Raw genomic sequence first — 22,759 nt, 5'->3', positions numbered from 1 at the left:
ACTAATTTAATTAGTCTTTGTATTGTAAATTTGGATATATTTTTATTTATATGTTTTACTATTTTTATTCTTATTTAATTTTTAAAAAGCTAAATGCATTTTAATTCACAGGGCCTATTTTACATACAGCGAATTGTTTATTAACACTAAAATAAATTCTTGGTGATCAAATAGGGAGGTATTTTTAGCCTAGCAATAAGCCTAGCCGGCAACAATTAGCTTAGTAATAGATTATGGATATTTTGCTTCCTGGCTTAGGAATAAATATCTAAAATCAAAAGCAGGGAAAGACCATAACTTGGTATCACAGAATTATAGGATTTGAGAGCCGCAGAGGCCACTTTGACCATCTTTCTCATTTCTAAAATGGGGAAATCAAGGCCTGGAATGATAAGGTAACAGTCAACAAAGGAGGCTGTAGGAATGATATTAATGTGGCAATTGCACAGGAAGGCAGCATGATAGACCAACTCTCCTGGCATTCTGAAATATCACCAAGTTATTCCTTTAGTATTGTGAGTTCCAATCACCTGTTTCCTGGAAATAGTCCCTTGTACTCAGCCCTCCTTTATTTCTTTGTTTAAAACAAAAAAGCTGTAAAACTTAAGAGTTTCTGAGGCAGCAGAAGGAGTTGCCAGAGCAGGTTCCCAGGCAATTGCTTGGCACTTGTGAAGTGCATAAATTCCACAGGGGGAAGTCTAGTCTTCCATACTCTCTATCAGCTCTCTTTTCACAAACTTTTAATCCCTAACCGCATCTTTCTTTCTCAGTGATCTTGAGCTCCGTGGGTTTGAAGTGATGAAAGCTTAGCTTACTTTCTTTGAGCAGTGATTTCTCAAAACTCAGGGCCATAACACTGTGGAATATCTGGTTTCTCACCATGTCCCTGGGGAAGATTCTGCAGCTCAGTGGACTTTTTAGATTTATTTCATCTTCTAATTTCTTTCTCCTATGAGCCATTCCTTGAAACGGAGTCTTTTGCTTTCAATAAAGAAAGGGCTTCTTCTAAAGAGCCAAGTCTACATGTCTTTACTATGGGAGGGAATCTGCAGTGAAGTCTGCAAGACCTGCACTCATTTGGCTCTGCAAGTTGGCATGATGACCAAGTGGAATACACTCTAAAGATGAGATATCCATGCAAAGTATCTCAAAAATTCAACCTTGATTTCCTCTTAAGAGACTTTAGCCTTTAAAGATAGAATTTTGTTTTTCTTTTCCTCTGGGTGCTGGCTATCTCACATTTGGCAAAACTTCCCAATTTTTGAACACTTCTTCGACGGGTGTTCTGTCTTCTTGTTTGCTTTTTGGCTGGGTCAGGTAAGGTGTACGAGAGCGTTTCTATATTGCTAGGTGAGTTTTCACAGGCTACAGAAAATGAAAATAAAAACGACTTTAAATGCAAAACAGCAGGGCCTGGTGAGAGGACGCTTCACCGGCAACAATTAGCAATTCGGCTTCTGCACAGCAGCCGGAAATCAGCTTTGCTGCGTTTGGTCCAGGCTGGAGCATCTCAGCGGCAGCTGCAGCGGCGGCACAAAGGTAGCACGAGGCTAGGAGCGGGGCGCTGTCCTCGGTGCTGAAAGGCGGAAGCGCTCGATGGGCGCGACAGCTCGCGAGACCCGAGGTCTAGCCCAGGGATCGTGGCGGCCCGGCTCTGAGCAGCGCTTTCTCAGCTCCGCGCACGCGACGCTGCCAGGGCAGTGCGGGGTGCGGGGTGCGGGGTGCGGGGGAGGGGTGGGACGCGCGCGCCAGCCGCCTGCCGCGAGTCGCGCACGCGCGCCCGGGGCTGCCTGCTCCTCTGTGACTTGCGTGTGTGTGTGTGTGTGTGTGTGTGTGTGTGTGTGTATGTGTGTCTGTGTGTGTGTGTGTGCGCGCGCGCGCGCGCGTGTGAGACAGAGGGGAGAGGGAGAAGAGAGCGCGAGAGAGGGTGAGTGTGTGTGAGTGCATGGGAGGGTGCTGAATATTCTAAGGCACTGGAACCACAGCGGCAGCTCCGCTGAAAACTGCATCCAGCCAGTCCTCCGGACTTCGGAAGCAGGGACAGGGCGCAGGGCATCAGCAGCCACCAGCAGGACCTGGGAAATAGGAATCCTTCTGCCTCCACTTCACGTTTTTAGCAGCTTGGTGCTAAATTGCTGTCTCAAAATGCAGAGGATCTAATTTGCTGAGGAAAACCGCCAAAGAAGGAAGAGGAGGAAAAGGAAAAAAAAAGGGGGGTATTTTGTGGATGCTCTACTTTTCTTGGAAATGCAAAAGATTATGCATATATCTGCCCTCCTTTCTCCTGTTTTATGGGGACTGATTTTTGGTGTCTCTTCTAACAGCATACAGATAGGTAGGTACCCTTTGTGCTCTGCTTTTGAATTGTGCATAATTTGGTGGTAATCGTTGTTCACAGTGGACAAATTAATTCATGTCATGTAGACTTATGTCATACCTTGACTGCATTCCAGATTTAAACTGCCTAGAATATACATATTTTTCTTAACATGTATATTGGCTTTGGTGCAAAAGAGGAAAAGGTGTTCTCATTTCTGATCTCCAAATTTTATTAATTCTGCCTTAAACAACATTTTCCTGTTTGTTCAGATTCTCTAGAGGGTCTGAATGCAAACCTTGTGATTATCAGGAAAGGCTAATGTTTCTGGCCACCTACCTTGCCCTCAGACTCTCATCTGTGCCTTGACCCTTTAACTACCATTTGGACGATCAGCTCCCCGCTGCCCGAGTCCGTTGATGTGTTTATCCGGCCTATTAGCTGAATAAGAGACTCCTGGGCTGTTGGGCGCTAGCGGGCTCCCCTCCTTTCCTTCTCTGGCACTGACACTGTTCTTCTGCTTGGTGTTTGTTCTTTGCAGGGGGGCTATTTCCCAGGGGCGCCGATCAGGAATACAGTGCATTTCGGGTAGGGATGGTTCAGTTTTCTACTTCGGAGTTCAGACTGACTCCCCACATCGACAATTTGGAGGTAGCAAACAGCTTCGCAGTCACCAATGCTTGTAAGTAATGAATATTCATGTCTTTTGGATGCCGCACGCGGAGCGCCCGCGAGTGTGAATGTGGCGTGTGTGTTTCAGTGTGTCAGTGTGTGGGTGTGAGTGACTGCACACGCGCGTGCGTGTGACGGCGTAGGGAGAAAGTGGCTGCAATCTGGGAGACCCCCGCTGGCGGTGTGTGTGTTGGGGGGGGGGCTGAAGAGGGACCGAAAGGCATTGAAAAGTGTGCGCACTAGGGAGGTGGAGTGGTGATTGGAGCTGGAGGGAGCTCCCTTAGGTTCGGGGGGTTCTAGTCTTGGGTGTTTCAAGAGAAGCCCTCCCTGTCCCTCCGCCTCCCCCCTCCCCCCACCTTGCGCGCCTGGTGGTACCCTGACCACAGAGAACACGCTGTTTCCCTGGGCGCGCTGTCGGGCTGCTGGATAGATCCCACGGGGACTGCTGAGCCCCGACGCCTGCCCCGGCAGCTGCGCTCCTCTCCTGGCCCTGGATTTAAATCCACAGGCCCAGGACGGATTCATCGTCTGGACCCCTGGAGCCCCATATTACCCACCTCGACGGGACAAGTTATTAAAATGGTTCTGGAGTTGGGTTCGGGGTTGTTACGTAACGCCCACCCGAGGGGCGCGGCGAGGCTCGGCGAGGAGCGGAGGCTGACGCAGGCCCAGGGCCCGGCCGGGTCGGGTAGGGGTGGAGGGGGAGCGCTGTCAATCTCTCGTTGCTCTGTTCAGCTTGAGCCTAAGTTGAAGGGGGCGATTCTGCCGTGGGCGCCGCGGTCAGCTCGCCGGCCGGGTGCGCTTTGTTCTTAGGTAGCGGGGCTCCAGCAAAGGCAGCAAGAGCTGAAGGACCTGAAAGCAGTTGGAGCCGGCCGAGTTTGGAAATCTGAAGAAGTGGCTGATCAGCCATTTTAGTCTTTGCATTATCCATATTAGCCCTAGCTCTCCGCGCGGGGCTCCGGGACACGCGATGAAGCTCTGCCAAGGCTTCGGACAGAGTGATAGAACCCAAGCAATTAAGTCTCTAAAAGGTTCAGTGGAAGGGTTCGCGGGCTCCTGTCCTGGCGCTCCCACCCCTGCGACGGCGTGGGCAGTGCAGCCGGCGCCACTGTACCTTCCTGCCCCCTTCCCAGCAGCTGCCATCATTTCCTGCCAACCGGCTTGGGAGAGTCTTTCCTGCCTTAATGTTCTCGGTTTTTATTTCATAGTTAACAGTTTGGAGGGGTGGGTTGCAGATGGCCCACCTTCCACTTTGGCGACAGTGTAAAGGAGCTAGCGGAAAATTACCCCAGAAAAAGCCCAACTGCAGCGTTCCCACATTAGACAAACTGGTTGCCATCTCAATTCCCCATACTGATCATTAATCATAGAGTCGATGGGTTAGCTTGATTATGGTATATCAGGAACATCATCAACTCATTTTGAAACTACCATCATGCGGATGAAGGAATGGAACAGTTTTCCTTTACTGGTAGAACAGGGGCATTATTGTGGTTATGTTAGGTGTCTACAATCCAATTGTTTATAAACAGCCTATTTAAGAAGTTTTCAGTGCCATATATATATTCATATATATATATATGAATATATATATGAATATATATATGAATATATATATATGAATATATATATGAATATATATATATGAATATATATATATATGAACCAAGTGAGAAAAGAAACTAAACGTGGGGGTGAGGGGTGAGGAAGAGAGAGAGAGAGTCTTAAAGTAGATTTGCAGCTTTAAAAAACTCAGTGGAAGAATATTAGGAATATTTGGAACAATTTTAGTACATATACAAATACAAAGAAACTGTTGTAGTTTAATTGTTGAAGGTTTTTATATTTGACCTATTGACCTACCAGATTGAGGTTATTTGTTTTGATATCAAGTTTCTATTTTTCTTTTCCTGAATTAAGAGTTTAACACGCGCCTGTGCTAAGTATCTAACTGTATGTAATTGTATACTAGTGTGAAAATGCTTTGAAAAGTAATGAAACTAAGGACTATGATTATTGGAAGTATGTAGATTTTTAATACAGGGTGAAAGTAATTGACAGGTACACTTTGAAAAATGGTCAGTGTTTGAGAAGTTCACTCATTGGTGAAAATAGTGAGAGGGCCAGAGTAAGAAGATGACAGATATGTCCACTGAACAAAATGAATATTCCTTGCTTCTAAGAGATATTGAATGACTGTTGGGTCTTTGTAAAGATTAAAGGTTACTTTTGGTTTAGGTTATAACTAGTTTAGGTCCTCAGTCTCAATATTTTTGAATAGATTTATTTTTAATATAAATTGTACTGGAATAAGATATGCAGACAGAAAATGTGTATTAAATACATATAGAACTCCATGAATTTCCACAGAATGAATACATCCATGGCACATGATTTTCATTGAAAACACACACATACACGGGGCGCCTGGGTGGCGCAGTCGGTTAAGCGTCCGACTTCAGCCAGGTCACGATCTCGCGGTCCGTGAGTTCGAGCCCCGCGTCAGGCTCTGGGCTGATGGCTCAGAGCCTGGAGCCTGTTTCCGATTCTGTGTCTCCCTCTCTCTCTGCCCCTCCCCCGTTCATGCTCTGTCTCTCTCTGTCCCAAAAATAAATAAAAAACGTTGAAAAAAAAATTTTAAAAAAATAAATAAATAAATCCTGCTCCAGGTTTGTCTCCAATGCTTAGCCTTTGTTGGCTTGCCTTTTCTGTCAGGGGAGTCCACGATCCTTCACTATGAAGTGGAAGGCAACATCAAATATGTTGATAGCTAAAACCAAAATGACTTTCTCTCATTTCCTCCAGAAATGTAAGGAATTCTACTTTTTAACTCCATTATTAAAATAGGTGTCATCAATCAATGTTCATACAGTAGCTTCTTGTTTTACCTACTTAAATTGTAAGATTCTCAGAGTTAAATTTCTATATTAAGAAAGTGGAGTTTTATAACTTCGTAACATAAAAGAAATTCATTTACTCATTTAATTTTATTCCTGAGATGAAGGTACTTATTTGGAATGTGTAGGTTGACATTGATTTAAAGATCCAGCAAGATCCACCAACTGGGTTAAAGTTATGCAAATGAAATGAAGTCATTATTTTGTGAGCTGGGTAAAAGGACTGTGCAGGGTACTGAACTCCCACATCTTCCTCTTTCACAGTCACAGTGAGATAAGGAAAGTACCTGTTTATTCCCATTTGTTGCCATCAGTACCCGAGGAAATAAAGACAGATTTCCAATTCTTTCTTTTGCTCTGTCTCTCCCCCTCCTCCCACCCCCTTTTCTTTTCTCCTTCTCTTTCTTCTTAGCTAGAAATAGTACTGAGAGTTTTTTTTTTTTTTCCTGAAAACTGTTAAAACCTAAACCTTTACTCTCAGAAAATACAAACCATAAAACTGGAAAAAAAAAAAAAAAGACTAGCATCTGATGTGTTCAATAGTTCAGACTAGTGAGGGACCTCAAGAATTCCTCCCTTTTTCCCTCCCTTCCTCCCTTCCTTCCCTCCCTTTCCTTTCCTTCTTTCCTTTCCTTCCTTTTCTTTCCTTTCCTTCTTTACCTCTTTCTTTCTTTCCTCCCTCTCCAATCCCTTCCTTCCTTTTTTCAATATATATTGAGTTCCTTCTCGTTGTCAGGGAATAAATGAATATTTTTCTCATAGAAATTCATTTCTTCTTCTAACATTTTTCTTCTATGCTCTTTTAAATTGTTTTCAAAGTCTTGTAGACCTTGATGCCTTTAGTGTGCACAGGCCACTGTGGTCTTGTCTAAGAACCTTAGTGTGAGGATATGAAGATATTCTAATAGTCCTTACACAAAAGCAATGTATTACAGTAACTGAAAATTTTTGTAAAATAATAAATCTGATTTGGGCATATGTGTACACACCACTTATTTTATATAGTTTAACAAAACAAATATTAGGAAAATACTAAATATTCTTACACTATCAAAAATTTAATAACCTAATACTGTGCTCATTCCTAAAATTTCTTTAAACTAAAACACTCTAAAGCAGCTATAAACATGAGAATTTGATCCCATAGGGCTTTAGAATGAAAACTTTTAAGGATTAAGTTTCCTCTTCAAAATCTTTCCTTTCTATGTCTTTTCATGGATGACTTTGACAAATTGCTATTAGTCTATATTAAAATAATTCAATAATTTTATATTTCAATTCCATAAAATAAATTATAAAAATATGTAAAGAAATAACAGATAAAAATCTACTTTTTCTCTAAGCCAGCAGATGGGGATGTTGGAGAAAATATTGTTCTTTTATAAAACTGTTGCGCACACTAAATACCTTTTGAAACATTGTAAACAGATTTATTTAGAGAAATTGAAAAAAAAATCTATAAATGCATCCACTTTGAAAAACTTCACTTAAAATGCTGTTTGAAAAATAATTCACAATGCCCTTTAAAAACAATTGTCTTTGAGTTTGCATAGATTATCTTAAATATCCTTGTAAAATTGACTAATAATAATAATAATAAATGATTACTAAAGGCATCCATGGACAACATTGACTGTAAATGCTCTTAGAAGAGAGAGAATTGTAAACGTGTATTTTTTTCAGCTTTTAAACCTTGATTCTGCAGATATCATTTTTGAGGTTTATTTCTTATCATTGAATTTTAGTTGTGAATTATTAAAATTGTGTATCTGTGTTCATAAAATTAATTAATGTTTGCTAAATCTTTATTACAATTTGCTGGAATGTGATTGTATGTATGTATGTATGTATGTGTGTGTGTGTGTGTGTGTGTTTATGTATAGTTATAGATTATAAGTGGTTATAGATGGGCTGGGTTATCATGTCTTGCCATTTTTACTGAGGGAATTACTAAAACTGGAGTTATCAACATATGCAAACATTTTGCAAAATTAGAATCAACTTGGATGCTATTAAGCAAAGATTAGAATTCATGGTGTGAAGAAAACTGGGACACATGTACCAGAACACAATACCTTACAACCTGGTGTTGTAAATATTGTTATAATCAATTGAAGGTTACAAAGAAAGACGTAGGTCTTTATATGTAAGAATAACTAATTTGTCATTAGTTGTTTTTTTTTTTTTTTTGTAGTTAAACTTACATACTTTACTTATCACAAGAGAATTTCAAGAAAATGATACATTATACTGCACTATACTACACTATACAATCAGAGAAAGAATGGCATCAGTTGAAACATTCTATTTTGGGATTAGAGATGTTAAATATTTAAATGAAAATACTATATGAAACGTTAGAAGCTTGATGTTAAAGAAAACTTATTCCTGTGCTTTTTTCCTTTTTGAGGTCTTGCAGGCTTCAACCTGCTGACTCAAGAAGTATGGAGCATGTCCGTTTCACATCAAGCCTTTAAAGTGATAAGGTCATTGCACTGTGACATTATGACAATAAAATGCTGATTCATGCTTAGACCTCGGATCCTCTCATAATCTCTTCCAATAGCACTGTACAGACTTTTCAACTTCCTAGAGCCCCCCGCATTTTAAGGAAGGCTGAAAAGAGCAATTGTTTCCTAATTAGTCCAGCATGTTTTGTTGTATAGAGTTTTCAGAGAGTATATTTTTTCCTTCTTCCTCTCTTCCTCTTTCTCCTCTCTTTTTAAAAAAAGTCAGTGGAAATACTTAATTTGCAAAGCAAATGCCATTACAGAAAATAACATTTAAATTTAAATAGAGATTTTTGTTTGAAGTGAACAAAGGATGCATTACAGAGTTAAAATCTTGTCTTAGATTTAAATGTTTTATTGGGATTGGTAATGGCCACTGGGTAAATTATATTTCCTTTTCTTTTCCTTTTCCAACTGGATCCTACTGAAGGTTCCTTAGATGTGATTAAAATGTTAGCTTTTTTATTATGGTAATTTTCAGTAAAAATTTCTGAGATTTTTCTCTAGTGATTTGAATAACTAATTGACAAACTTCTTATATGACTAGGTCTTTTCAGTACGATAAGATAATTAGTTGTTGAATTCAGCATTAAAATTTGAAAATCTCCCCCAATTTAAAAAATTTCATACATCAAAATGTTTTTCAAAGCAGATTTTACTAATTTGGGGGGGAAAAAAAGGAGATGAATGTGGTTCTTACAATGGTGTTGATTAGGAGTTTGACACCTATTAATTTTCAGTACTGTTCAATTTATTTTATCATTTTTGATAATTTTAATTTATAGAATGAAATCATTTAAAAATTAACATGGGGAATGAGAATGTGGCCTTCTTAAAGGAGGCAGGATCATGCCTTTTTTGTCTTTCTATCCTTCACAAACCCTGTCCCCGTTCCTAGTACATTGAGCGACTTAATGATTGTTTATCTATTAAACACATTTAATATTATAGGAGATTTTCTTATTATAGAATTATACTTTCTAAAGTCAGAATTTTGCTTTTCCTCTTCATTTTGATTTCAAAAGAAACAATTTACTTGGTGACTGCTTCATATCCTATTTAGATAGAGGTGTAATATATTTTTCATTTCCACCTACAGGCTGCATATGTTCAGTGTTACCATCTTTATTCCTTAAGGTACATTGCTATATATTAAATGATTTGCTGAAGGGACGCCTGGGTGGCTCAGTTGGTTGAACGGCTGACTTTGGCTCAGGTCATGACCTCATGGCTCCTGTGCAGGCCCCACGTCAGGCTCTGTGCTGACAGCTCAGAGCCTGGAGCCTGCTTCGGATTCTGTGTCTCCCTCTCTGCCCCATCTCCACTTGCTCTGTGTCTCTGTCTCTCTCCTTCAAAAAAAAAAAAAAAAAATTAAAAAAAAATGATTTGCTGAAGATAAGTAGAATACACACTTTAAAGAGGATTTACAAATGCTGTTAGGATGATGCCAAGGCCATGTTGGTGGTGGTCAGAATGCAAGACTCCATTACAAGGGTACTGACACTTATGGGTGTCCCCGGCTTCCATTTTAATTTTGGATTTTCCACAAAGCGTGACTATACATAATCCCTGCATGGCCACAAAATTGTCTTAGTCTCCCCCTGCCCCCATAATAGTTTATACCACAATTTTCTATGTTAGTCTTTTAGTGCAAATTTAAAAAAAAAGGTACCAAATTGCAATTTTTTTTTTCTTTTAATTAGAGGATATCTGAGAAAGAGGAGTTGATGGACACAGTGTCTTGTTGTGGACTAGTTGCTCTAATATTTGCACAAATGTGTACAATTTTTTATATGCATGCCTTTGTTTGTGTTTGTTTGTTTTTTGTATTAACCTTTTACCTTAAGGATTTATTTTCCAGTAATTTAGCTTTGTCCTGTTTTCATTCTGTTGGTAATTTGCTTCAGCAAAAGTCCCTCAACTTGTCATTCTAGACTTTTAGTTTTTGTACATTAATTACCATTTTGAAAAAATCATTTAAAATACTTACTACTGATTTTTAGCTTAAGGTCAAAGACAGTTTTAAAATTGAGAACCTTGACATTTGTAAGTGTCTTCAAGCGATTAGAACAAACAGGTTGGGAGATAACAGGGTTAATTATAAGAAGGGAATTTATGAGGAGGTAGTTTCTTAGATTGTTTTAATTTTTGTATTTTTTCGTGTTTCTCAAATAAATCACATATACACCCCTCATAGTTTTACTATTTAGATTCTTTGAAAAAAATTTACTGTATAGTTTTATGTATTTCATTTATGAGTTTGTTAATTCCTCTGTTTTTTTTTTCCTATTTCAGTAATTAAGATATGAGCACAAACTGGGTTGAGTTGAGTGCCTACATTTTAGTACATCCAAAATGTTTTGAATATGCCATCGTATTTCTATGGCACTTATCAGCCTTTCATGTACAATTAATTTTAATCGATAAATATTGTGGTATTCACTTGTTTTATGGTCCTCTGATACTTACACTGTGATTGAATTTCAGTTAACCTCAGAAGATAATCCTTCAAGGCAAATATATTTTGTCTTATCTTTATAAATACCCAATTATACTGGTGGAAATGATAGAAATATGGTTAAGGAAACAGGAGAAACCCTGTTATCTCCCAAACCTATTTGTTCTAATCCGACTATACCCTCTGCTTGTTATTAAAATATAGTGAAGTGTTACCCGATTCCTCATCCTTATAAGAGATTATGGCCTTAGTCAATCATTTCTAACTTCAGCATAAATTAATTGAAACTCAAGTTACATAACTTGATAAAAAGAAAAAAGATTTTCAGGGTGTGTGCATGGCTCAGTCGGTTAAGCGTCTGACATTTGGTTTCAGCTCAGGTCATGGTCTCACCGTTCTTGAGCTCGAGCCCCATGTCTGGCTCGATGCTGGCAGTGCAGAGCCTGCTTGGGATTCTCTCTTTGTCTCTCTCTCTCTCTCTCTCTCTCTCCTCCTGCCCCTCCCATGCTAGCATGCTTTCCAGAGTGTTTGTGCTCTCTCTCTCTCAAAATACGTAAATGAACATTAAAAAAAAAAAAAAAAAAGGAAAAGATTTCCTCAGCTTGTAAGACTTGGCAGCTGATATTAAGCCTTTACATTACAATCTTGTTCTCTTTCAGATTTACTTTTCATTATACAATTCCCTAGCATCGGTAGTCATTCCATTGCAGTTAAGGATGTCAGCAATTTGAGTTTATATATATATATGTATATATATGTATATATACATATATATATACACACACACACACACACATATATATGTATATATATACATACACATATATATATACGTATATATATGTATATATATATACGTATATATATATACATATATATACGTATATATATATATTTCTTATGCAAGGCTAAAAGGATAGAATGAAATACCTATTTAAAATTTTTTTTTTTTAACATTTATTTATTTTTGAGACAGAGAGAGACAGAGCATGAACGGGGGAGGGGCAGAGAGAGAAGGAGACACAGAATCGGAAGCAGGCTCCAGGCTCTGAGCCATCAGCCCAGAGCCCGACGCGGGGCTCGAACTCACGGACCGCGAGATTGTGACCTGAGCCGAAGTCGGACACTCAACCGACTGAGCCACCCAGGCGCCCCTGAAATACCTATTTTAAAATAAGCATCTTCAGTCAAGGGGAAAGTATTTACTTTTCTTTTTTGCAGATCGAAATTGCCAGATTTCTCAAAGTGTGGGAAGAGGGCCATGGAAAAGCAGGAGAAACTCCAAGAAGCAGTGTAACTTGATGTACTAGGCGGGACAGTAGAAATTTGGATCTAGAGATTCTGTTTTTTAAGCTTCTCTTTGTCATGGAGTCCCCGAATTGCACATCCGTTGTCAATCTTCATCTACAATGGCATTGAATTACTACAAAACAGTGAATTCTTATCATAATATTACTTTTGACAAATAGAAACTATTTCCAGACTTCCAGAGGGAGTCAAGAAGGAAAGGAGGCGTTATGCATCGTTTTGTGCCCAACACCAATTTCAGGCTTTGTATCCTTCTGAGCTGGTGAAGAGATTTGCCTTTGGTAATTCTGAGATAAAATACTGACTGAAAAGTTTTGGGAAACAGTATAGATAAGAATATGTAATGTGGAGCATATTACTAGATTTTGAATTTAGGAAGGGCATGCACTGAGTCATGATGAACTTTACCTCCTGCTTGTGGTAGCTGAGACATTGTGGCAACTGAAAACTGCTTGATAAATGGTAGCAGTGCTTATCAGTAGAACACAGAAAAAATTTGTCTTTTAGTTTAAGTTATCTGGTAATGCTACATTCTAGTTCTTTAACATCTAAATAATATTGTCACAATCCCAGATATATTTAAAAATATATTAGCATGTCTTAGAAGAAAATTCAATGAAGTTAATGATAATTCTCAAGCCATATATAATTTTTGTCATTGAAGTTAATTATTTAAAAATTATTGAAGAACATTTTGGCACAGAAATGCAGAACACAATGAATAATTTCCATCTGAAGAATAAGGGTTATAAGGTGTAGGATGATCATTTTGGTTTAAAATATATTTATTTTGGAGCGCCTGGGTGGCCCAGTCGTTTGGGCGTCCGACTTCAGCTCAGGACACGATCTCCCGGTCCGTGAGTTCGGGCCCCGCGTCGGGCTCTGGCCTGATGGCTCAGAGCCTGGAGCCTGCTTCTGATTCTGTGTCTCCCTCTCTCTCTGCCCCTGCCCCGTTCATGCTCTGTCTCTCTCTGTCTCAAAAATAAATAAAACGTTAAAATTTTTTTTAAATATATTTATTTTAAAATATATATATATATTAAATATATATATTTGGTTTAAAATATATTTAAAATATTGTCATATGTATTTTAGTGATGGTAATTTGGAACAATTTTTTTTTTTTTTAATTTTTTTTTTTCAACGTTTATTTATTTTGGGGACAGAGAGAGACAGAGCATGAACGGGGGAGGGGCAGAGAGAGAGGGAGACACAGAATTGGAAACAGGCTCCAGGCTCTGAGCCATCAGCCCAGAGCCCGACTCGGGGCTCGAACTCACGGACCGCGAGATCGTGACCTGGCTGAAGTCGGACGCTTAACCGACTGCGCCACCCAGGCGCCCCTGGGACATTTTTAACTTATTCTTCAAAGGCTTCATGTAAGGTATTTATTGTGGGTTATAGATATTTAATGGGGCTGTCTGTTTTCAATGATCCAGCTACCACAGAAATAGCTCCTAAAACTCTAGAGTGGGAAGAGGGACTTACGAGAGAGAGAGAGAGAGAGAGAGAGAGAGAGAGAGAGAGAGAGAGAAAAGCATCTCTCAGAGCAATCCTTTGGCAAAGAAAGTTCTGGAAGCGATCTTTAGGAGTGGTAGGAAAGGTCTGTGCTTTGCTAGTCTTTCTTAAAAGATACATTTCAACTTATGTCATGATTTTCTTTATTTGTGTCTTGTATTTGTCAGGAATTGAAAAGTTTCAATCTTGTTCTTAGTTTCTGTATGAAAGGGAGACGTTGAGCTTTGTAAGTCCAGAGCAGTTTCACAACTTATAGCTTTATTTATTTTAACAGCTTTCTAGTCTTTACAAATTTATGGTGTTATTACTAATTGACATATGGACAGGAAATTCTAGGAACAAAGGCAACAATGCACAGGGAATATCAAGGAACTATATAGGTTTAGTTCTTTGATGGGAAAGACTATAAATCCTCATCTTTATACTCAGAACACAGAGAGTCAGGGATTGTCATCTTAATGCTTTGCCTGTGAAAATAAAAACAAACAAACAAAAAAACCCAAAAAACCTTTGATTCTTACAGCCTTGATATCATGAGAGACAGAGTAGCATCAGTTAGGAGTCTGAACTTGGAATCAAATTCTAGTCTGCTTGTTAGGTGTGTGGCATTAGACAAGTGTAATCTAGGTAAGTTTCAGTTTCCACCTTTGTGAAAGGGAATCATCCATTAGAGGACCGTTTTGAGGATACACAATAGACCTAAAACACTGCGTACTGTGTTTGGCACTAAGTATGTGAAAATTGGCAAACTTTTATTATTACTTCCTATGTTAGGATCTTTAGGTAGTTTTGATATGCATTGCTTTAAGAGGGGGAATGGGATAAAGAAAAATGCATTTCTAGTTTCTTGTTGGAATCTTTTTCTACTGTTTGTATACCAGGGCAGGGCATATGTTGTTCGGTGGCAAAGAAAAGACCAGCAAAATAAGCCATAAAGCCTCTTAAAGTTTTGCTTGGTGCACTAAATTATGAAAATGATTTTTAAAGACTGAGGTGCTGAAATTCGAGTGGTATTACATCTTTCCCTTTGTCACATATCACTAACATTTAGGATGGCAACAATTTTGAATCATCTTATTCCTGGTAGATCCTTCAAGCTCATAATTAAGATGTAGTTTGATATCTTTTTGAACTGTACACATTATAGATTCCTAATGTTTTATTTTACTTCTTTAATTAAATTATATTTATTTAAGTGAAAAGCAGTCAAGAGACCAGGGTTTGCATTCAGCAAAAATGAGTTTGAATACGCTCAGTAGCTTTATGATGCAAAGTTTTTTTTTTCCTCTTTGTTACATGAGGCTGTTTCCTCATCATGCCTGATAATATTATTGGGGGTTTAAATGAGAAAATAAACGCCTTGATTAGTTTGTCACAAATGATCTGAATTTTCTCTTCCTTTCTGTATCCTAGCTCTTTACTTTGAACTAAACAGCATGCTCAGAGCAATGGAGGAGAATAAAATTCTTTCCTTCAGAGAGCTTACATATTTGATAGTTTTACATTTATATATAGCTTTCATCTTTGCAAAACACTTTCACATCCATTTGGCCTTTCCTGTAGGTAGCTCTGTAAAGTTTATAGGCTAAATGGAATTATTATACTGATTTTCAGATGAGAAAACAGAAACTTGAGTGAATTAAGCTACTGCAGATTTGTGGAGGAGCTCTTGCCTGGAGAAGCCTGCTACTTCCTAGGTCAGAGCTTCTCCCCCATCCTAGATGGCAATGCCACCAGTCTATTAAAATGAGCAGACATGGTTTGAAGTTACGGTTCCAACATTTATCAGTTACGTGACTCTGTATGTATCAGCTATGCTTTCTAAGCCTGTGTTTTCCTCTGTAAAATGACAGTCACTGTAATACCTACCTCATAATATAATTGTCAGATTTCAATGATAAGAGTTGCCCAATATAATATAGTGATTAATGTTGCTAATTTTAGTAATTTCTATCCCCGTTAGTGTACATTAGTCACATGTACTTGACTCTATACTTTTAGATGCGTGGAGGGGAAAGCAGGTAAGGAGGGCTAATGTAGCTCTCTAGGTAATTTTCAAATTAATAAGCTTCTTTAATATGACCACTCCAACTAATATTAGAGGCTAGGGTTTTATTTTCTTATCATCTTTAGGAAACTGGTGAATATACACGTCTTACAAGAATTTAGTGTGCTCTTGGTCCACAAACCCTCTCTGCAGAATTCAACAGATAAACAGAAAGAACTGAAAATTATGAATAAGTTAACAAAAATGTATATTCTGGTTAGCATTGTTAATTGTGAATATTTGATTCTATTCAGTTACCACTTTTATCACTATATTTGAGCAAGTAAACAATGATGGTAGATGTTTCCTATGTGTGACATTAAACACAGGACATGTTCATTGTGACGTCTTCCCTGTGGACCAGTTGTCTGCATCTTGCTGCTGGTTGGTTGGCCCCGTGTCATCTTCCTTAAAGTTCCTTCCTCAGCATGAATAAGGGAGGCTCTTTTTGCCTTTTCCTATTCTGTTGTAAAGGTCTCAGAGATTTGAAAACCTCTCAAATAATTACTTGTCTAGAGCATACTTACTTTGGAGAATGGAGAGACACTTTCTAAGGAGATGTAACCACTGACAATAAGTAAAAATAAGGAAATCTGTGAATGAGCTAAAGTTTTTCATAGTTCATAAATTATTCACTACCTCATATTGTGTTGACTTCCATTAATCCAGTGCTGCCTCATATTGCAGTTAGCAGCATGTGAACTCTTTCATGTAGTATAGTAAGAACTTGGGTCAAAAGTATTCTTTTAAGCAAATCCATGTATTTACAGGATAAAGTTACATTGATAACTTTTGATTTGGACCTGAGGTAGAATGCATTGGGGTAAAAGTCAAGAGTGTATCTTCAAAATACTTATGTCTACCTTGTTAGTATACATCAAAACTTATATCAGGATTTTCTTCTTTCTTTACCTCTTTCCTCAAACTTTTAGTAGATCCCTGTTCTATGCCAATTTCTTGATGATCTCTGAGATGACAGAGAAAGATAAGGTTTCTATATTGGAAATTATTCATGGGTCCCAAATCTTCTTTTTTTATGGCAAACGTAGTAGTTTATCTAGGTCAGCTAGGTGATTTTCTTATTATGTTAGTGTGTGTAGTGTAGTAATGGTTTCTAGGTCATTTATAAATATTATTCTGTGCCTTGGGAGTAGATTTGAATCAAAGTGTCTTAAGGCTGGAAATGGTAATTCCAGAAATTGTGAGGAAAACATAAAATTGTCTTGATGGAAGCTGAAAAATAATTATCTTATATCGGATTTAGAATATTGTTGAAAACTGGGTGGTCCAATGAAGAACCATTGATAGTAACTGTAATGTGAATTGAAGATCTGTCAAAAATAGTTTTCATTTTCGAATCATATTTGGAAATGATAATTTTTATTTTATTTTGCATGACTTTTTTTTTCCCCTCTCTGCCAAAAGCTTTTAAGTTCAGTTTGAACTGGTATAGACTATGGAAATTGCTGGGTAGTCTTTTTATAAATTAATTAGATGTGGGCTATATTATATAATTGTTGTAAATACTATTTTAGCTTATTATGAAGAAATAAGTTACAATTTTTACAATAGTAGGTTTTATGAAGTAGTTACAAATGTTATTGTAATTTGAACTAACACATTGGTAGTTCTCTTGTAATGTTAAGACAGATTTTATGTAATCTAAACTTTGATTATTGTAGTAGTTTGAGAATTTCATGTGGAAAATTGTGATTGTCTAAAAAAACTGATGTAGGATTGGGGCACCTGGGTAGCTCAGTTGGCTGAGCATCCAACTCTTGATTTTGGCTTTGGTCATGACCCCAGGGTGTTGGGATCAAGCCTGATGTTGAGCTCCACACTGAGCATGGAGCCTGCTTGGGATTGTCTCTCTCTCTTACTTTGCCCCCCATCCCTGCTCACTGTCTCTCTCTCTCTCTCAAAAAAAAAAAAAAAAAAGATGTTTTTAATGAAAAGAAAAAAATATCAAATAATTAAAATATTTGTGAATAATAACATTTTGGTACTGTGAATGACTTAGAACTTAAAACATGGAGAAAATTAGAATATAGATTCTTATGGTCTTTATTTTTGAGGTTTAAAAATTCTGATGAAAGTAACTCTTGTATTTGTTAATTTAAAAGAAAATATTTATTTATTTTTGAGAGAGGGAACTTGAGCAGGGGAGGGGCAGAGAGAGAGGGAGTCAGAAGATCTGAAGTAAGCTCTGTGCTGACAGCAGCGAGCCTGATGTGGGGCTCGAACTCATGAACCCTGAGATCATGACCTGAGCTGTCTGACCTTCAGCCTACTGAGCCATCCATATGGTAATTTTATGAACACTACAAAAGGGAATATAATAAATATGGAGTCTTTTTTCCCCTTCCCCAATTCCACTTCTTTTAGATTATCACCTTCATGGTTTCCAGAAATTCCAGTGTGACATATGCACTATGCTGTCTGTATCTTGATTGTTTCCAACTTAACAAAAATTGAAGTGCTTCTTTTATCTGCACATTTTCCTTTTCCTTTGTAGTCACTGTATAATATTCCCTTGTTATTTAGCTCTGTCTTTTGTTGGTGATTTTTTTCTATTTTTTCCTATCTGTTTTAATATCATGTGCGAATGAATTTGCAGAATAGATTTCTGTGAATGGATTAATTGAGTCAAAAGGTGTTTGCATTTAAAATTATGCTACATGTCCAAAAAAGGTATAACAATTTACAGTCCTACTTAGAGTGTATGGTATGCCTGTTTTTTCCCAATCTTATTAGTAGTGTACAATATTAATTTTTTTTTAAATTAATTTCTCTTCAAGTTAGTTAACATACAGTGTAGTTTTGGCTTTAGGACTAGGACCCAGTGATTCATCTCTTACATGTGACACCCAGCGTTCATCCCGAAGAGTGCCCTCCTTAATGTCCACCACCCATTTAACCCATCCCTCCATCCAGCAACCCTCAATTTGTTCTCTGTACTGAAGAGTCTCTTTATGGTTTTCCTCCCTCTCTGTTTTTATCTTATTTTCCCTCCCTACCCCTGTGTTATTAAAATTTTCAAAGCTTTGCCACTGGTGTTTAATTGCTTAAATTTATAATAATAACTTTTCACTAACTCTAAAAGTTTCTTAACATTATTATTTGCATTTCTGCATGTGTGTATCTATGTGTGTGTGGGTGCTTATGCACCTATTCATAACCTGGTGCCCAGTTTTCTATTGGGTTATGGTTCTCTATTACTTACTTATTACTTATTACTTATTACTTATGGTTCTCTATTACTTATGGACATATATATATATATTACTTATGATATATATATATATATATATATATATATATATATATATATATTAAAGTATCCATATACTTTGTTGATTTTGTGGCTATTTTTGTTTTTCTTTTAACCTGTGTATGATTTTTCAGAATCAAGATTTCAGTTCATGATTTTTAAGAATACACTACTGTTATATTTTAGTCAAATTTAGAAATTGTTCAGGATTTTTATGCCTTGCTCAGCAAGACTTTTCCCACTCAAAGTTATTTAAAGAAAAACAACTGCTCATTTTTAAAATTAGTATCCTTCCTATTTTGGTTTCGTGATTCAGAATAAATCTTTGATTCATCTGGATTTGTTTGATATAAATGCTCAAGTAATGATCTAGCTTTAGTTTTTCCTTTATAAGGTTAGCCAATTATCACAACATATACTAAAAAAAATACATTTTTTTCTTTGTTTTGAAATGCTATCAGATTTTCTTCTTGAGTAAATAGTTCTTTAGGGAGTTAAAAATGAACAGGGAATTTACCCAGAAAATGAAATAAACAAGATTAAAACTCTATTACAGACGAAGGAATGTAAAGTAATGCAAGGCACTTATTTCCTGAACAGTGCTATTCTTATAAATTGTGCTTTTGTGTCACTGGGTCTCAGATCAATAAAAGAGGATGTCAGATTTTGAACATTAACTGAGCCCAAAGGGATAAATAAAGGATTTTGTTATGTTTTTTGGCTTGTGTCACAGCTCTAATATCCCTTAAATGGACTGCTAGTTTTACATATTTCTTTACCTATATCAAGGTTTAAGTAATGCGTTATGACTATGACTTGGCTTTTGAGTATCACTTTGAAGTTAATTCAGTGTAACAATCCATATGTGTTCACAAATAGAATATTAAAACCAAGGACTGCAATCGACACGCAATGAAGAAAGGTAAAGGAACTCATATCCTCATGGTTTTATTAACTAATATATAGTTTCATCCTCAGTTTGTCATAAGAACTAGTTTTATGGGCTTTCTAAAGCCAAATATCAAGCTATTTATGATATAAATATTATTAAACTGGAATGCTAAATAAAACAGTAAACTGTTACTTGCATCAATAAATACTTTCAATTTGTCTCATGGTATATGACGTGCACATATATTTTTGGCTAAATATCAGGGAAAGCTGTACATCTTTAATCACCACTTTTTGTAGAACTCTGAATTTCATGTGGCCCTGTCATGCATTTTCTAATACATTTTCTTGCCATGGTCATTAAAATGGGAAGATTGTCACTTTCAAGATAAAGATTTTATAAAATGTACTTCATTAAATTTCTGAAAGACACTAGTGATTTGTTTGTGTTTTAATATATCTTTTGGTGAATAGAAAAATTATACCTGGGTGAAAAAAAAAAACACCTTAAATCAGTAGAACCACAGTGTTAAAAATTATATTAAAAAAAAATAAAATAAAATTTAAATTAAATATTTTGTAAATATTGGCTTAGTCTCATTTCTTCCCCTCCCTCCTAAGGGCAGAGGAAAGTGATAAGAAAAATCCATTTGATGCCACTCACTAAAAATGGGTGATGTACCACTAAAGGGTGTACATAATATAGTCCTGGAGTCATAATGGAGCAGAATGAAGGTAGACTAAAGAGGGAAATTTTTCAAGAAGGTTCCATGGAACACAGACCCTGTTGTGTTTGAAGGAGTTACTTCTGCTTTTCTTTTGCCATACTTTCACTTGTGTCCAAATGGCTATTATATGTCATAATAATTTTTGTTTTGATTTAAAACCTCAAAGGTTGTATTAGCTTTCCATTTACTTTTAGTTTTCTTTGAGAATTTGTATTTCAAAGCACTCAATCATATTTACCTTTGCTTCTCTTCATTTTTATTTATTTCTAAGTTCAAAGCTCTGAAGTGAATCTACTTCAGGACATGTTTATTTACATGCTTATCTAACTCTAAATAAAACAAAACAAATGAATAAACAAAAACAGAATAAGACCTGTAAATACGGAGAACAAAGTGGTAGTTGCCAAGGGGAGGTGGGTGGGAGGGATGGGCAAAATGGGTGAAGGGGAGTAGGAGATACAGGGCTCCAGTTAATGGAATGGGTAAATCATGGAAATAAAAGCACAGCATAGAGAATACAGTCAGTGATATTGTAATAGCTTTGTATGGTGACGGAGGGTAACTACACTTGTGGTGAACATAGCATAATGTATAGAGAAACTGAATGACTATGTTGAGCAAGCACCTGAAGCTAATGTAGCATTGTGTGTCAACTATATTCATATAAAAAAAAAACCTCCAAAATTAATGCAAAAACTTTTCCTAATTATACAAGTTACAGATTAAGAAATCTAAAAGAAAAAAATATCATCACTATTTTTAACCAAGAAATGATCACTTGTTAATAGTTATGTGTGTTTTTTTTCCAGTGCTTTTATACTTGATGTCCTTGGGTGGCAGTAGAGACATTTGTAAACCTAAATTCATAGCTTCATAGTATTCATCCCCATAATTTACTTAATCATTTTCTAATTTTGCAGATTTTGTTTGAATCCTTCTTTTATCCATTATAAAATATTGCTGCGGTTGAAAATCCTTCTGCATATGTATTTTTCCTCATTTCTGATGACTGAAGCATAATTATAGCATCAAAAGCCTTGAAGCATTTAATCATTTCTGATATACACTAAGGAAAGTCCATACCAATTTATAATCCTATCAACAATCAATGAAATGTCTCACAATATCATTGCTATCATTAAAAAAAAAAAAATCCTTATGTATTAGATAGCAAGAAAAATCCTCTTTATTAAAAAAAGTTTTTCATGTTCCTTACACATTTATGGTTCTTTTTTCACAAATTGTTTATTAAGATCTTTTGCCCAGCCTTCATCGCCATCTTGGTATTTTTTCCCATTGACTTGTAGGAGTTATTTTTCCAAGATAACTATGGCTTGAGAAGATGGGGCCAGGGAGTTGAAGATCCCAGTAACTAAATGCTTTGGCCCAGATGGGGGCTGTGCTATGTTAGCTTCCATGTCATTGGTTAGAATTATTCAGATGGGGGGCGCCGGGGTGGCTCAGTCGGTTGAGCGTCTGACTTCCGCTCGGGTCATGATCTCGGTTCATGAGTTCAAGCCCCGTGTCAGGCTCTGTGCTGACAGCTGGGAGCCTGGAGCCTGCTTCGAATTCTGCGTCTCCCTCTCTCTCTGTTCCTCCCCTGCTCTCCCTCTCTCTCTCTCAAAAATAAATAAAATTTAAAAAAATTAAAAAAAAATTATTCAGATGGCCACACACAACTTAAGGGAGTGCAGACTAAACATTCTTGTGTCCGGAATCTGAAAACTGTTACTTGATGAATATTACTAAAGTCTACTATGGAAACCTATTTCATTATTCACACTTTCACATTTGTATACAATTCGTTTTCTAAAGTATTGTTTCGAAGATGGTTTTCAAATTCCCCTCCCTCCCCTCTTATATCTGTACATGTTTTAAACTTGTGAAAACATAGAAAGACAGAATGAAAACAATGTTTCTGCCTTCCTTACCTATCTCTAGTCTCACTCCCTAGACATGACCACTTTTACCGTTTTGTCTTTCTTCTAGTGGTTAACTCCAATTACTATTATAATTATATTCTTAATTGTGTATTTCTCTATTGTTTCTGTTCCAATTATAATAATATGTTTGAATCCACAGATGTTATTTCAACACTTACAGGTGGTGGTGCCTTTCAACTGCCTACCTTATGAGTTGATA

At 37.0% G+C, this 22,759-nt stretch overlaps 1 protein-coding gene across 5 annotated transcripts in view; it reads left to right on the top strand.

Moving 5' to 3' along the window:
* Positions 1-1,785: 1,785 nt before the first annotated feature.
* Positions 1,786-22,759, top strand: part of GRIA2 (glutamate ionotropic receptor AMPA type subunit 2) — a 161,207-nt gene continuing 140,233 nt past the window's right edge. For 4 of the 5 annotated variants that reach the window (XR_015250163.1, XM_025921728.2, XM_025921726.2 and 1 more), the window contains exons 1-2: positions 1,786-2,335; positions 2,859-2,999. Coding sequence is in view for 4 of the 5 variants with exons in the window: in XM_025921728.2 (XP_025777513.1) it covers positions 2,248-2,335; positions 2,859-2,999 (229 nt within the window). In the remaining variant the exon portion in view is untranslated. The remainder of the gene's footprint in view (positions 2,336-2,858; positions 3,000-22,759) is intronic. The other variant, XM_025921729.2, reaches the window with a different exon arrangement.

The sequence above is a fragment of the Puma concolor genome, chromosome B1, assembly GCF_028749965.1.
Source record: "Puma concolor isolate L17-30 chromosome B1, mPumCon1.1.hap2, whole genome shotgun sequence".
In the NCBI taxonomy this organism is placed as follows: Eukaryota; Metazoa; Chordata; class Mammalia; order Carnivora; family Felidae; genus Puma; species Puma concolor.
Note: the sequence above shows the minus strand (reverse complement) of the source record. Positions and strands in the feature narration are given on the sequence as shown.